We start from the raw sequence: 15,681 nt of genomic DNA, 5'->3' as shown, positions 1-15,681 counted from the left end.
GTTGCAAGGTCCTAGGATCGAATCCTGACAGCCGCAGTGTGGGAATTTCAACTCCAATGAGGGTTGGTTCCTTGTGGGCACTAGGTCCGGGTCCGCTACCTTAACGGGCCGTTGAGTTACCATGATTTACATTCCTCCATCAATCCTTGTCAGGCCCTTTTGTCGGGCCAAGGGATGGGGGCCCTGTGGACGAGGGATTTCGCCTTTTGGTGCAAAAAAAAAGGCAAAGATTATTTCTTTTTTTCTTTTGACTACATTTAAAGCATGATATTACTTAAACCGTAACTACTACATAGGCCATTTATTTCTTCCAACTAACTATATCATCATCACCGTCACTAATCAGCAATCACCATCACCACTCGCAGGTGTTTGTGAAAATGTCTGAACGAAAAAACTCCCACCCCGGCGACAAGCGTCCGGCTCTCCCATTGAAGACCCGCATCAGTCTCTTCGTCATCAACACCGCCAGCGACGCCGCCCGCCGCCGCGACGGCACCGTCAACCGCCGCCTCCTTCATTTCTTCGACAACTTCAGTCTCCGGACGCCGGCCAATCCGAAACCCCGGAACGGCGTCAGAACCTCCGACGTCGCCGTCGACACTTCCCGCGACCTCTGGTTCCGCCTCTTCGTCCCTTCACACTCCGAATCCGCCGGATCTGATTCCCAGCTCCTCCCCTTAATCGTCTTCTTCCACGGTGGAGGATTCGTCCATCTGGCGCCGGATTTCAAGGCCTACGACGCCGTCTGCCGCCGCTTCGCGCGGAAGACGCCCGCCGTGGTGGTGTCGGTCAACTACCGGTTGGCCCCCGAGCACCGGTACCCGGCTCAATACGATGACGGATTCGACGTCCTCAGATACATCGACGACCGGAGGGATATCTTGCCGGAAAATGCTGACCTGTCGCGTTGTTTTCTTGCCGGTGACAGCGCTGGAGCGAACATCGCCCACCACGTGACGAAACGCGCCTGCGAGTCGAAATTTACTCACATCAAGGCAAGCATTCATCTTTCCCCATCCCCACCCCATTCCCAATCATTCAATTATTCATCTATGGTTTATTGCTCCATGCTTTCATTACAATGTGTTTTTATTATTTGATTTTATTTTGATAAAAATAAGCGCAACTTACGGCCATCTCTAAGGTTAGTTTAAATTACGGAAAACACCCCTTATATTTGGATAACTGTAACATCCATCAATTCTTAATAAAAAAACATCTCATTTAGTGGGTAAATTTAAAACATAAGAGTGGACGTGTAATACATACATAGTTGACGGGTGATTGTAATTACCCAAACATGAGAGGGTATTTTCGTAATTTGAGCATACACCAGGAAGGTGGCCGTAATTTGCGCTAAAAATTATAAGTGTTCATTTGGCAATATTTATTCTTAATATGATGTTTCATGTTAGAATATTCAAGTTAATATATATATTTCAATCATCTATTACAATAGAAAAAATAAAACAAAAAACTAAAGAAGATTTGGCTAAGTTATATAGAAATATGATTTGTGTATACGATACGATTAGGGAGAGTTATTTGAAATTCCTAAGTTATTGCTTTGAGGTGTATTTTTCGTGTAAACTTCTTGACTTATTTTGTATTTTTCGTCTCATATAAGGTCGGACCCTACAATATGTTTTGTGACTAGTAATTCCCACCGTGCGATGCACGAGGTTGCATCGTTGTGTAAGAGAGAGAAAAGATTAAAAAAATACACTCCAAATGCATTATGATTTTGCAAGCGGATTTATAAATCTGATTTGGAAAATAGAATATGAAAATAAATACTAATAATTAATTTTAAAAAATTACATATATGCCATTAGAATTTCTTAAGTTGCCCTAGTATTTCTTACTTTATATACAAAGATAAATGAAAAAAGTTTATTGTTTTTGCAAAAATAATAAATTATGTTTAACCCATCACCAAATTTTCTTGTGTAAGCAAAATTTTCATATCATACAGAACTTGCATCATCGTATATCAATTTTTTATTTTATTTTTTATTTAGATAATTGGATTAATATCCATACAACCCTTTTTCGGAGGAGAGGATCGAACCGAGTCGGAGCTAGAGTTAGCCGAAGTTGACGCAATTGTGTCAATCCGGAAAACCGATTGGATGTGGGAGGCGTTCATGCCGCCAGGTGGAGGAATGGACCGCGACCACGAGGTGATCAACGTTAGCGGCCCTAAGGCTGCCGACATATCGGAATTGGATTTTCCGGCAACCATGGTGGTGGTGGCGGGCTTCGATTCACTCAAAGATTGGCAGAAAAAGTACTACGAGTGGCTGAAGAAATCGGGCAAGGAAGCCTATCTTGTGGAGTACCCAAAAATGATACATGCTTTCTACGTTTTCCCAGAACTCGAAGAATCGGCGCAACTCATTTCTGAGACCAAACGATTCATCGAAAAGCAGTGTTCCAAGGTCGTCTGAGTAGACCCCTTAATAATTAATTATCTTATTCTCATATATGTATTCCATATCGTTTTAATAATTTCGTACGATTATTGAACTCGACTATTTTTTTTCTTTTCATTCAATAATATTGGAAAACATAGAAAAGTAATTCGATGAAGTTGCATGGCTCTGTCACCACATGTGCACGCAAATGACTGCAGTTATCGTATTCCCAAGAAACGAATGCGTTGATCAAGTCACTCAAGAATGAACTCTCTCGTCATCGTCGTGTCTAAATGATCTCGTTGAGTCTACATACATGAGATTTAATTTGATCTCCGACCCCGTAAATCATTATGAATACCTGGGAAATGTAAGAATGATCCAACCATGCATTTTTGTGATCATTTCTCTTTCTCACCAAGCAAACAATTACGTCTTGTTCTACTTCGATTTTAGAATGCATTGATCAATTTTCGCGATTGATACTTGCGCTACTGCCAACTTGTCGAGGAGATGAAACTTTGAATTTAAAAATAAAAAAATTTGACGTTCAGAGTTGTCCTTTGTAAATACAACTACTAGGTCATTATAAACATTATTAGTAAACGAAAGGAATGATTGCACAACGGTTTCTAGGGTAGCTGTCAAATTTACGTATATACCACCTATGCGTTTCAGCAGCCGTAAAGGAAAGATTTGCCACCTGCAACAATACAAGTATTTACAATTACGACATACTGTGAAGCATCATCGTCCACATTTACTTCCCATGAATTTAAAACGTACCACAAATCCGAAGAGTAACCAAACTGTAATATCAGAAAATCCACTAGCAATCACAAGCCCTCCATACATAACCTCCATGAGAAAAATGCAAAAAAATCGTAAGACCTAACTAGAATTGCTTCGGAGAAAAATTGCAGGCTTTTAGTACTACTATTTACAGGAAAAATAAGAATAAAAATACTTACAATTTCTGCAAGATAATGTGGAGACGAGACATATTCAAACCAGTCGCCGTGAGGAATTGTATAGTCGTTGACCTTTTGATTATTCTCCCTTAAAGAGCCCTGATTTTTTTCGGGGAAAAATCAAAGAGAAATATTACGAGGCTAACATAAAAGAAAATATTACTCGTGTACTTACTGACAAACACGCACATATCCCAAATGGTGAAGAGAAAATATAATTATTGTTGTAACATAAATAATTACGAGGCAAGCATAATAGAAATCATATACTTGTCAACATTAAAATATAAGAACGGGGCATAGGAGCCTTACAAGAATAGCATGACAACGGCGTTGATGAATCCAACCCCAGGAGAAAAAAGCTGCACCGATCCAGACATACCATTTGAGGTGTATAAGCGGATTCAAATGCCCCCACAAATCATATTCTGTAACTTGCATTCTATCCTTCCCTTTGACAACAAACTCTGCAGACATATTTGTCACAAATTCGAACACCTCCAAAGCATATGTGGAGCAGAGGGATAGTGGAGCTGCCGTATAAAAGCTATAGCCAGAAAGATAAGTGGTAAGTGGAGGTGAACCTTTTTTTTTTTATGGTTTGTTTCTAATTATAACTACAGGGATAACATGGGATTTTATTTTATATCAATATTTCAAGATAATGATGAATCTCCAAATACACTTTATTCACTATATTACGGTATTACCTTCCTCCTAATCAAGAAACATACAATTTCTGTAAACTCATATTTTATTGCTATTAAACAACACTTATTTATCATTAGAAACTAGGTTATTAATCAACCACCCGAGTAGAACAAACACGTTACGTTATAGAAAAGGGCAAGACTTACAAAAGTCCCGTGAGATAGCCGACAATATGCATCCGAGCTGAGGGGCTGTACTTGAATACGTAAATACCTTCGAAAAGGCGCCGTAAAACTTGAGTTTCCATCAAGAAAAGCAGAAACACGGATTTCCAGATCCCGTATTTGTATCCTCTCAATGATAAATGAGATTTATGCACAGAAAGCTCATGTGAAACTCCAGTCAATTGGCTAGCTATACTCGAATATAGCACTGGCTCGGAAACTATTGGAGCTGTTTTATATGCATACAGCCATGTGGCAACAAGCAGAAACGTAGTCCATATTACTGCCAGAATGTAAAAGTGACAAAAGAGTTTTTGAGGTACCGAGAGTTTCTGCATTACAAAAGACCGGTCAAATTGTTACGCTAACTAGAAAAATCACGTTGGAGGGAAAAATAAAGAATCTTGAATTCCACAGGATGTAGACAATGAAATAGATATAGGAAATAGCAAAATTCATATACTAAAAATGCATATAAACGATCGCCTTTTACGTTATAAAATTTATAGCGAAGCTCTATGTATTTTAGAAAGAGATTATAAGATTTACGGAACCTCTGATTTTAATTTATGGCTCAATCTCATGTGATACACAATGAAATTGTAGGGACGTCAAAACTGCGCGGATAAGGGAGAAACTACACTAATTCGATAAAGATACCTGGTTTACACTATCACACTCGTCGAATAATAAATTCCCGAGTTCAACGCATTCAACACTACAACTCACATTTTAGAACACAAGATTGTTTAACGAGCTCAATTTATTAAACGAAGAGATCCAAGTCCACAAATGGCCATGAAATATACATAAAAAGGTCTGTTAAATCGCCAAACACACACACACACACACACACACACACACACACACACACACGCGCGCGCACACACACACACACACACAGCCACTCTTATGCATACAAATCAAGTTACTGAAATTACTACTCCGGCACGATGAATAAGTACGAAAAAAATGTAATTACTAACTAAAATTAACTAAAACATCAGCTAAAAAATCCTGTAAACAATACTTCTCACCAAAATTACTGAAATTAGTAACTCCAACACGATGAATTAGTACCAAAAAATTCAAATTACTAACTAAAATTAACTGAAAAAAGTGGTACTCGCCTTAGATGAAGACTCCATAGTTTTTCCGCGGCGACCGAACCAAAGCACCAAATCGTGAAACGCGCTGAATTTGGACGACGGAACGGAAGCGATTACTATCGGCAGAGTCGCTGCAATCCACCCCGCCCTCAACAGCCAAACCACAACCATCGCTGATGCCTGATTCGATTCAACCATTGATTGGAAAGCATTAAAAGAGGGGTTTTTGCTTCTTTTTTTTTTTTTTTTTTTAATCGCAGAAACGGATTCGATAGTTTTGAATTTGATTTCGAAATTGCTTCGCGTGAGGTTTTCGAATGAGTATGAACTATGAATCAAGGGTTTTGAAAATCCAAAAAAAAAAGAGGGAATTTTATAAACGGCGCCGTTTTGGCCTTGGTGGTGGTTAAAATGGAATTTCGAAAACCGCTGCTTTACTCTTCTGTTCTTTCTCGGAAGAATTACACTTTTGGTCCCTAATGTTTGATCTAATTCCACTTTTGGTCTCTATTGTTCTAAAGTGTACAAAGTTCACCTCCAAAGTTCAATTTTAAACTTTTTTTGTCATCACCGTTACATGTATGTTTGCAAGTAACGGAAAACACAATTTTGGAGCCAAAATTGAAATTTTAAATTTTTTTGGACTAGAAATTTAAGGCAATGTTTGGAAGCGTTTTGGAACTTATTTTGATTTTATTTTGAGGAAATATGTTTTGGGGGAAGAATTAACTATTTCACATTTTTCATTATATATTTACTTATCGTAGAAGTTTAATTAAAAAACTCTTAATTTTAAAGTTAATTTTTATAACATAGGTTTTCCCAAAATTTTGAATAAATTTTGAATTTTTTTTTAAAAACATCATACTATTATAAAAAAGAGTTTAAAAAATATATATATAAAAAAAAAACAATAAATAGATGACCGATAATACCGACCGTCCACCCATTGTTTACGCGATAAAGTCTATTGCCAACTATTACCCGATCCATAATGGTCGGGGCAATAATATTTTTCAACTTACAGCAAAATCGGGTGGTTGGGTCGGGTAGGTAATTGGCCGATAATTTCCCGACCCGACCCATGTCCAGCCCTAGCCATAATTACCAATACCACATGGACCTTAAGGTTATTTTAGCATACCTCAGGGGTGTCATTTACCCTAGAATATAAGTGAATGGGCAAATTTATCCCTGCAAATCTCACGTGCAAGGCACATGTTCAATATTCTGGCCAAAATTTGCCTGAAAATTAGTTTGGGGGCACCGTACAATATTTTAACTAGTTCAGGTAAAAACGTGGGAGTTTAGGGGGCAAACTGCAAAACAATCTTAAATTTAGGAGGCAAACTGCTTTTTAGACTAATAACAATAATAAATAAATAAATAAATATTATACCCAGATAGCAAGTGGAATTAAAATGGGTCAAATTTTTATATTCAAAAAAGTTACAAAAAGATCATCGTAAAATGAAATTATATACATTTACACCGCTTAAGGTAATTTGGTCAAAAAAAATAAGCAAAAAGATATGAAACATGTAATGCGGGTAAAATTGGAAATTTCAGACGAGTATTCGTTAGAATATGGAAGATTATGTTAGTCTTAACTTCGTAAGCGGAGAAATGTAAGATGGGGGATACCTTATTGATGGTTATAATTACTCAAATAATATGGATTTTTTTATGTAATTTAACATTATTTCGGGGATCATCAGGATAACTTAACATGAAAATTTATAATCTCATAGAATGTGATTTTTTGGTTTATTTATATTTTCTTGTCCCTTTTATATATTTTGCAAAATCATTAAAAAAAATAGTTTATTAGACTCATTATCAACCATTACACTATTGTTGTCTATTGACGTTAAAGTTAACAATGAAATAAATTAGAAATTGGGGTTCTGTTCAATGTTTTGAAATTAGGATCGGATCCGTCAGTTTAACTGGTTGAATCGTGAACTGTTATTTTGCCCGGTCCAGTATGCCGGTTGAACTGTCGTAAACCAGAAACTGACTGAAACCTAGGTTTTTTAGCACAAAATGGTAACAAAATGTGTTGAATCTGATCTTTTCATGTCTATTTTGTCCACTTTAAAACAATAGGGACAAAAAGTGAAATGGGACTAAACATAAAGGACCAAAAGTTTATTTCTCTCGAATAAAATTCATTAAAAAAATAATTATTTATGCAATTACAGACCACGGAGTTCCTTCTACGGGTTCGGCCTGGCCCAGCTCATCCAAAAATTGTAAGGCCCACCCCTTCCATTTATTCTTTTTTTTTTTTTTAATAAATAATTATTTATGCATTTTTTAAATAATATTATACATAGTAAATTTATTAAAAGATAATATATTAAAAAAATAAAAAAAATACTTCATGATGAATGATGGAGGATAATTGAAGTGTCTTTGACAACTTGAATTTTAAAAATAAAGTACATTTAAAAAAATACGTTTTCAAAACTAGTAGAGATTTCAAAACATAATTCAAAAAATGTATTTAATAAATATTAATTTTTTTGTTAAGTAAATAAATGTTTCTCTATTTATTTATTTAATTATTTTTTAATATATCTAAAAGTTTGTAATTTGAAATGACATGTTTCAAAAATATGAAAATACAATTAACTCATAAATTAATTACAAACCAAATATATTTCAAAATAGTTTTCCTTCAATTTTCTTAAATATATAATATTTATTTCTAAAAATAAATAAATTAAATCTATATAGTTTCAATATTACTTTCCACTTTTCGAGCACATGTTCAATTATTATTACCTTTGTTTTTTAATTTTGATTTTTTGAAATTTAAAAACAAAAGAAAAGGGATAGTTGGGGGTGGTGGTGACTATAATAAGTTAATAATAACGGCTATTGGGTGCCAAATGCCAATAAATGATATATGAATGTCAATCAATGCGGTGGCCCACTGGGATAATATAAAATTAATTTTTATATATAATATATTACTATATTACATTATATATTATATTTAAATTAAAGAAATCCAAAAATCCAGGCAAGAGTGTCTCTTTAAGTCAACCAAAATCTCCAGCTCAATTGTATCACAATAATATTAATTTGGGCAAACTACGGCCACCCCTAAGGTATGGTCAAATTATGAAAAAACCCCTTTTGATTGGGTAATTACAGCCACCCCTCCTTTTAAATATTTTTACGTAAAATTTATGTAATTCGGTTATTTACCGAACCAAATCGTATATTTAGTTCGGTAAACGGTATGAAATGTTGAGGGGGTGGCTGTAGTTACCCAAACATGAGGAGGGTTTTCGTAATTTCACCATAGCTCAGGGGGTGGCGTAATTTGCCCTATTAATTTTTGTTTAAATTTTAAAACACAATGTGAGTTAAGTTAGGTGGTGTTTGGAAAAGCCTTTGAAAAGTGATTATGAGCTTTTTTGTGCTCAGAATCACTCTTGCTTCTACTTCTCTGAAAGTAAGTTCTTTTAAGTTGAAATATAAAAAACATCCTTGGACCAACTTCTCTTAGAATAAATTGTTGGAAATTGGTTTTTTAGAGTTTGCAAACACTACCAACTTTTAAAAATAAACACTTGTTGTTAATTTAACTCATAATCATCAACTTCTATTTTTCTAAAAGTTTTTGCAAACACCATTTTGGTATTAAGTGATTATTTTTAAGAGTTGAAGGTGTTTGTAAATCAGCTAAAAAATCAACTTAAAACATAAGTACTTTTAAAATTGTAGTTTAAAACAACTTATTTTACAAAAACAAAAAACAATAGTTTATTTTGCAAATGCCCGAAAGAAAATTACTTATTAAAAAAAACTCAGAATCTTTTTGTAAAAACTTTTGCAAACATAGGTTATAATTCTAATTCTTATTACCTTTGTTTTCACTAAAATGTCACAATAATAATGAAAGATAAATAATAGTGCCATGGTTTAGTGGGGTTTGAATGTTTGACATTAAGTCTAGATTTCTAGTCAAACACGGGGGCACAATGTTTTTAAAGTTGTTAACGTAATATTTAATATTTATTGTTTGAAAACTTTACTAATTTATTCATGTAAAATAGAATATTTGTCTCGATGATGTGTGATTGAAAAAAAATTAAATTAATTAAAATTGATAATTTTTTTTTATAAAAAAATTAAAGGTTATTGATAAGTATTAGGGGTGAGCAAAAATACCGAATAACCGAAAACTCAAACCGAAAACCGAAATAAACAAGCCGATATGCACCGTCTTAAAAAACCACACGTACGTTATGTTATTTTTGTAAAACCGAAAAAAATCCGTTTGCGTATAGAGAATTCAGAAAATTACCAAACGGTTATCAAACTGAACCGATTAGAGTACAAAATGACGTCGATTTGATGCATTGTATAAATGTTTAACATCTCTATCTTCCTCAAATTTCTCGAAACCATCCTTTCACTTCGTATTACGGAATACATATCGCATATCGGGTTTATCGGTTGTAATCTCATTTTTTTTTTTGATTGTGGCAGCAAGTTTAATTTTAATTTCGAAGCTGATTTTTTTGTTTTTTTTTTGTTTTATGACAATAAGTTTATTTTTGTTCTTTTGCCTGTGGCAGGTTGGTTATTGTTTAAATTTGGGTTGCAGCATGCTTTTTATTAGTTAATTGAGTTAAATGCAAAAACCCCCCCTGTGTTAATCCTAAAGACCAAAAACCCCCCGGGATAAAAAAAGTGACAAAAATCCCCCTGTAATCAATAGTCAAAGCCATACACCCCCCTAACTTTTGTGCGTGCCATTCACTCGCCCAATGTGCGACTACTTGTGCGATTTTTATACATTTTGTGCGTGAAAAGACAAATTTACCCCTCTGATTCTACACTCATAAAACAATTAAACTATTTATGAATTTGTAATAATATTTAAATTAAAAAACAAAATGAAAAAATATAAATTATATTCTGGAGAACGGGAATGCGTATCAGGCGGCGGCGGATGCGGGCTTGTGAGCGGCGGGAAGCTTCTAGGCTCCGTCGCGGTGCAGTTGGATTTGAAGAGTATTCTGGAGAATATGGGGAAGTCGGTGATTCAAAACGGGTGGGTTATGATTGGCGGGTCGGGTGTGAAATTGCACTTGAATGTTAGGGCTGAACCCGACCCGAGATTCGTTTTTCTGTTCGACGGCGAACCGGAGTGCAGCCCTCAGGTTTTTCAGGTCAACGGCAACGTCAAACAGCTGGTTTTCTGGAATTTATAATATAATGAAAAAATATAAATTATATTTAAATAGATAAAAACCACCCACCTTCCATAACCACGGCAATGGCAAACGAGAATGCGTATCTGGAGTTATACTCCATTTTTTGGGAAACCAGAGAAGATGATACGTGGATGCATCCGTACGGTGACGTGGCTGCTTGGTTGGTCGCCGGAGAGGGGTTTCGGTCCATGAACGGAGCCGGCGACGACAGTGGTGGGGTGGGGTGAGGTGCCCAGAGAAATTAAAATCAAAGTGTGTATTGTATTTGTGTGTCTGTGTGTTTTTTTAATTTGGGGAAGAAGGCTTAATTGAAACTATTAGGGACTGAATTGAAAATTTTATAAACTTCATTTGGGTCATAAAATTTTAGATGTTGGACAGATTTATCTGAGGGTGTATTTGTCTTTTCACGAACAGTCAACGAATAAAAATAAAATGGGTCGAGTGTGCATGTTTGAACACTTATTAGGGGGGTTTTTGTCACTTTTTTTATCCCGGGGGGGTTTTTGGTCTTTAGGATTAACACAGGGGGGGTTTTTGCATTTAACTCTTAATTAATTACTTAATTTTAGGTTGGGTTACAGCATGTTGTTTATTAGTTAATTAATTAATTTTAGGCTACTATTTGTTAATCCTCAGACAAATGGGATGAAAAGTCCAAATTCACAGGTAATCAAATATTGGTTTTATGCCGAATTGATAAAAAAAATCGAAATCGAAAATAAATCGAATTGATACCAAAATCGTTAACCGAAAACCGAGAAATCGATTAGCACCGAACCAAAAAACCCGACATGTTTGGTTTTTAAAATATGAAAAGTGTTATCCGCATGTATTTGGTTTTTAGTTTTGTTAATTTTTGTTTGTTTCTTACTTTTTTGATAATTTGTTTGTTTTTTACTTATTAGCTGACATGTATGTAGACGAATTATTATCATCTTGTATTATATAAGGGCATGCCAAATGGTTAGTTCTAAATCCATTGAGCCTGCAAATCTTTTTTTTTTCCTCTTTTATCATTTTTTTTTCTAGATGTTTTAGCTAAAAATTCTTCATTACTAGAAGTCCTTAAGATCTTTAAATTTAGGGTAAATTACGGCCACCTCTGAGTTATGGTTAAATTACGAAACCTCCATTCGGTTAGGGTAATTACAGCTACCCTACTCAACTATGTATTATCTTACGAAAAACTCCTCCATTGGTAAATTTATGAATGTTAAATCAGTTAAATCGAACCGAAATTTCGATACGCCAACATTTCATACTATTTATCGAACTGAATATACGATTTGGTTCGGTAAATAACCGAATTACATACATTTTATGTGAAAATATTTAAAAGAAAGATGACTGTAATTACCCAAACAAGAGGGTTTTTTTTGTGATTTGTCCGTACTTCAGGGTGGCCGTAATTTACCCTTAAATTTAAGTACTTCTTCTACAACTTCTAATAATTGGACCAAGTCCAAAATTATTTTTCAAGATTCTTAAACAATTTATAAAGAAATTCAATTTTTATAGGGTGCTTCACTGTAATTTATTTTCTAGAGATTCTAATATCAATGTATGTCCAAAGAGGTCTCTATAATAATGATCTAGCAACCTAGATTAATAAAAAATGAATGACATGTATAAAATTGTTCGCTACTAGAGTGCATGTGATTAATTTAGGAGGCAAATTACGGCTATCCTCGTGGTAAGATTAAATTACGAAATTCGATCTTACTCATGAATGGCCGTAATTTGCCCTTATTTTTCGTGATCAAATTTTCTTATCAATACTTTCTCTTTCTCGATTGAACTCTAACACATGATTAGTATAATATGATTTACATTTCTCATGTAGTTTGCAAGTTATTTTCAGATAGCATGATTTTATCCAAATACATTTCGAGTAGCTGTTGATTTCCTTGTCAATAAAAAGAAAGTTATACCTCTATTATGGTACAAGAATAAATCAAAAATATTTGTATTTTGTACATTATTTAGACATAATGTAGACGTTATGAATAATAAATAAAAATAAAAAATAAAATATGATGAGACAAGAATTTACAATAGAAAATGCACATTAAATTAGGTGGGCCAACAAGAGTAACATGGTGGTTTCCAATTGGATTTAATACATGAACGCTCACTCACAATATTGCACTTCTCTCTCTCTCTCTCTCTCTCTCTCACACAGTTCACACACTGTATCTTCTTTCTCTCTCTAGAACATGAAAAAAACACCAATGGAAGGCTAGAAAATAGAAATAATAGCAAATTCATTTCCCCAAATCTATAAAAGTTCTCGATCGATTTTGTTTTTTGGAAATTCCGACAAAAATGGCGGATTTTAGTGCCTACCTGCTCCTCCTTCTGTTCACGGCCGCCATTTTACTCCCCTCCGCCGCGCCGGACATCGCCTCCGATCGCGCCGCCCTACTGGGGCTCCGCTCCGCCGTGGGCGGCCGCGTCCTCCTATGGGACCTCTCGAGCTCCACCCCCTGCACGTGGCCGGGAGTCGTCTGCTCGCCGGAGAACTCCTCCGTCGTGGAGCTTCATCTCCCCGGAATGGGACTCTCCGGCCAGCTGCCGCCGAAGTCCTTCGCGAACATGACCAATCTGCTGACGCTCAGCCTCCGCTACAACGCCCTCTCCGGGCCGCTTCCGGCGGACATGTTCGCCTCCGTCACCTCACTCCGGAACCTCTACTTGCAGCACAATTTCTTCAGCGGCCAAATTCCGGATACCCTGTTCGCGCTGACGTCACTCGTCCGGGTCAATTTGGCCGGAAACAATTTCTCCGGCCCGATTTCGCCGTCCTTCAACAACCTGACCCGGTTAGGCACGCTCTACTTGCAGGACAACCATTTCTCCGGCCCCATACCCGATTTGAATCTGCCGCTTCTTGCCCAATTCAACGTATCCAACAATAACCTCACCGGCGGAATTCCCGACAGCCTCGCCGGAAAACCCAAGAATTCCTTCGCCGGAAATTCCCTCTGCGGCGATCCGATCGATACTTGCACCCTCAAAAACCCAAAGAAGAAGAAACTCTCCGGCGGAGCAATCGCCGGAATCATAATCGGTTCGGTTCTCGGTTTTCTATTAATACTATTGCTCCTCTTCTGTTTGTGCCGCGCATTGTCCAGAAAGGGAGCGAGATCTAAAGACGAGGTTGTGTCCAAGGAGAGAGAAGTCGATATTCCGGCGGAGGACGGCGCCGCCGCCGCCGCCGCCGCTGGCGGCGGCAACTTTGCAGCTGCATTGGGGGCGAAGGAGAAAGAGAAGGGGGAGAACAGTTTGACGAGTGGTGGTGGGAAGAAGGGGCTAATTTTCGTCGGAAAAACGAATTGGAGTTTCGCTTTGGAAGATCTGTTGAAGGCTTCGGCGGAGGTTTTGGGGAAGGGCAGTTACGGAACCGCGTACAAGGCGGTGATGGAAAACGGGCTGGCGGTGGCGGTGAAGAGGATACGAGATGTGAATATGGGGGAGAAGGAGTTTGGTGAGAAAATGGAAGAGATTGGTAGAATTGAGCATGAGAATTTGGTTTGTTTAAGGGCTTATTACTTCAACAAGGATGAGAAGCTACTTGTCTTTGATTACTTGCCTATGGGAAGCTTGTCTGCTTTATTACATGGTACATTCTTCTTTTTCTTGATTTCTTCTATTTGTTTTAATTTTTTTTAGTTAAAAAAAATATTGTGTTTTAGTTCTTTCTTTCTTGGACATATGTGATTTGATCTTGTGTGAGAAGATTCGATGACCTTATTTCGATTTCGACTTTTCTTGCAATTGTCAGTCTGATTTGAGATTTCACCCAGTGCAACATAGAATAGATCTGGTCATTTTGTTGAACATAGGTTGTAATAGAACTTTTTGTTTGATTCCAACATTGTAGGAAACAAGGGAGCTAGCCGGACACCGCTAAACTGGGAGACGAGAGCCACCATCGCCCTCGGAGCCGCCAGAGGAATCTCCCACCTCCACTCCCAATCCCCAACCACCGCCCACGGCAACATCAAGTCGTCCAACATCCTCCTCACGAAAACCTACGAAGCCCGCGTCTGCGACTTCGGGCTCGCACAGCTGGCGTCGGGCCCGGCCGCATCCCCGAACCGGGTCGCGGGGTACCGGGCGCCGGAGGTGACCGACGCCCGCAAGGCGTCCCACAAGGCCGACGTGTACAGCTTCGGCGTGCTCCTTTTGGAGCTGCTCACCGGTAAGGCGCCGACCCACTCGTCGACCAACGAGGAGGGGGTTGACCTCCCGAGGTGGGTCCAGTCGGTTGTCCGCGAGGAATGGACGGCTGAGGTTTTCGATCTCGAGCTGCTTCGATATCAGACCGTTGAGGAGGATATGGTGCAGATGCTGCAGCTCGCGATCGACTGCACCGCGCAGTATCCTGATAAACGTCCCGTGATATCTGAGGTTGTTGCTAGAATCGAGGAGCTTTGTCGTTCGGGTGATTCGAGTGGTGATATTGTTGGTGTTGGAGAAGAGGAGTCGCAGGTTGTTTGATTAATTTTTTTTTTTAATTTTTTTTTACTTTACTTATTTGTTGATTCTTGAATGTACTATTTGAGTGAGGCTTAGTTGTGTAAGTTTGTTATTTTGCTTCTTTTCTATTTTTAATTTTTATTATTATTTTTTTGGAGAGGTTCTTATGGGGAATTCAATTCATTATGATTCTTGTTTAGTTGTCTGAAATCTCTGAACTGTAAAATAACTGTCAATTTATTCTTGTTGGGGTTGGTTGACTTGCACATGGTGGTACAACTCAAATTTGTTCCAACTTCATTTCATTGTCTCTTTCATGTACGGATCTCTCTCTCACACACACACAATTAATAACATTTTGTTAAATAGTATTTGGGTAAATTACAATCAACTTTCAACTATGAATCTTGTTACAGGTCCACCTTTATCATCGTGTCAAATTCAACAAAATTTTCTAGATTCTGTAAAAGGTTCTTCAATTTGTACTCGTTTTGTGCAATAAAATAATTTTTAATGCACCACAATCTGACATTTACAAGTCGAGATACACATCTTCTGACCATCTTGTTTGAAAATGTGGA

At 37.1% G+C, this 15,681-nt stretch overlaps 3 protein-coding genes across 3 annotated transcripts; 2 read left to right on the top strand and 1 right to left on the bottom strand.

Moving 5' to 3' along the window:
* The first annotated feature begins 239 nt into the window (after nucleotides 1-239).
* Nucleotides 240-2,595, top strand: LOC105965118 (putative carboxylesterase 18). Its single transcript, XM_012989638.2, has 2 exons — nucleotides 240-998; nucleotides 2,025-2,595. The coding sequence occupies exons 1-2, from the start codon at nucleotides 381-383 to the stop codon at nucleotides 2,451-2,453; spliced, it is 1,047 nt and encodes a 348-aa protein (XP_012845092.2). The 5' UTR covers nucleotides 240-380; the 3' UTR covers nucleotides 2,454-2,595.
* Nucleotides 2,596-2,927: 332 nt separating this feature from the next.
* On the bottom strand, nucleotides 2,928-5,784 carry LOC105965119 (polyprenal reductase 2). Its single transcript, XM_012989639.2, has 6 exons — nucleotides 5,397-5,784; nucleotides 4,249-4,598; nucleotides 3,704-3,938; nucleotides 3,392-3,490; nucleotides 3,207-3,278; nucleotides 2,928-3,123 (listed from the first exon to the last, which is right to left on the bottom strand). The coding sequence occupies exons 1-6, from the start codon at nucleotides 5,571-5,573 to the stop codon at nucleotides 3,019-3,021; spliced, it is 1,038 nt and encodes a 345-aa protein (XP_012845093.1). The 5' UTR covers nucleotides 5,574-5,784; the 3' UTR covers nucleotides 2,928-3,018.
* A 6,863-nt stretch (nucleotides 5,785-12,647) lies between these two features.
* LOC105965117 (putative inactive receptor kinase At1g48480) lies at nucleotides 12,648-15,400 on the top strand. The gene is made up of 2 exons (XM_012989636.2): nucleotides 12,648-14,240; nucleotides 14,502-15,400. Exons 1-2 carry the CDS (start codon nucleotides 12,944-12,946, stop codon nucleotides 15,119-15,121), a joined length of 1,917 nt encoding a protein of 638 aa, XP_012845090.2. The 5' UTR covers nucleotides 12,648-12,943; the 3' UTR covers nucleotides 15,122-15,400.
* Nucleotides 15,401-15,681: the final 281 nt, after the last annotated feature.

The sequence above is a fragment of the Erythranthe guttata genome, chromosome 8 (assembly GCF_056151865.1).
Source record: "Erythranthe guttata isolate IM_541 chromosome 8, IM_541, whole genome shotgun sequence".
NCBI classification, from domain to species: Eukaryota; Viridiplantae; Streptophyta; class Magnoliopsida; order Lamiales; family Phrymaceae; genus Erythranthe; species Erythranthe guttata.
This window is presented reverse-complemented; position numbering and strand designations above follow the sequence as displayed.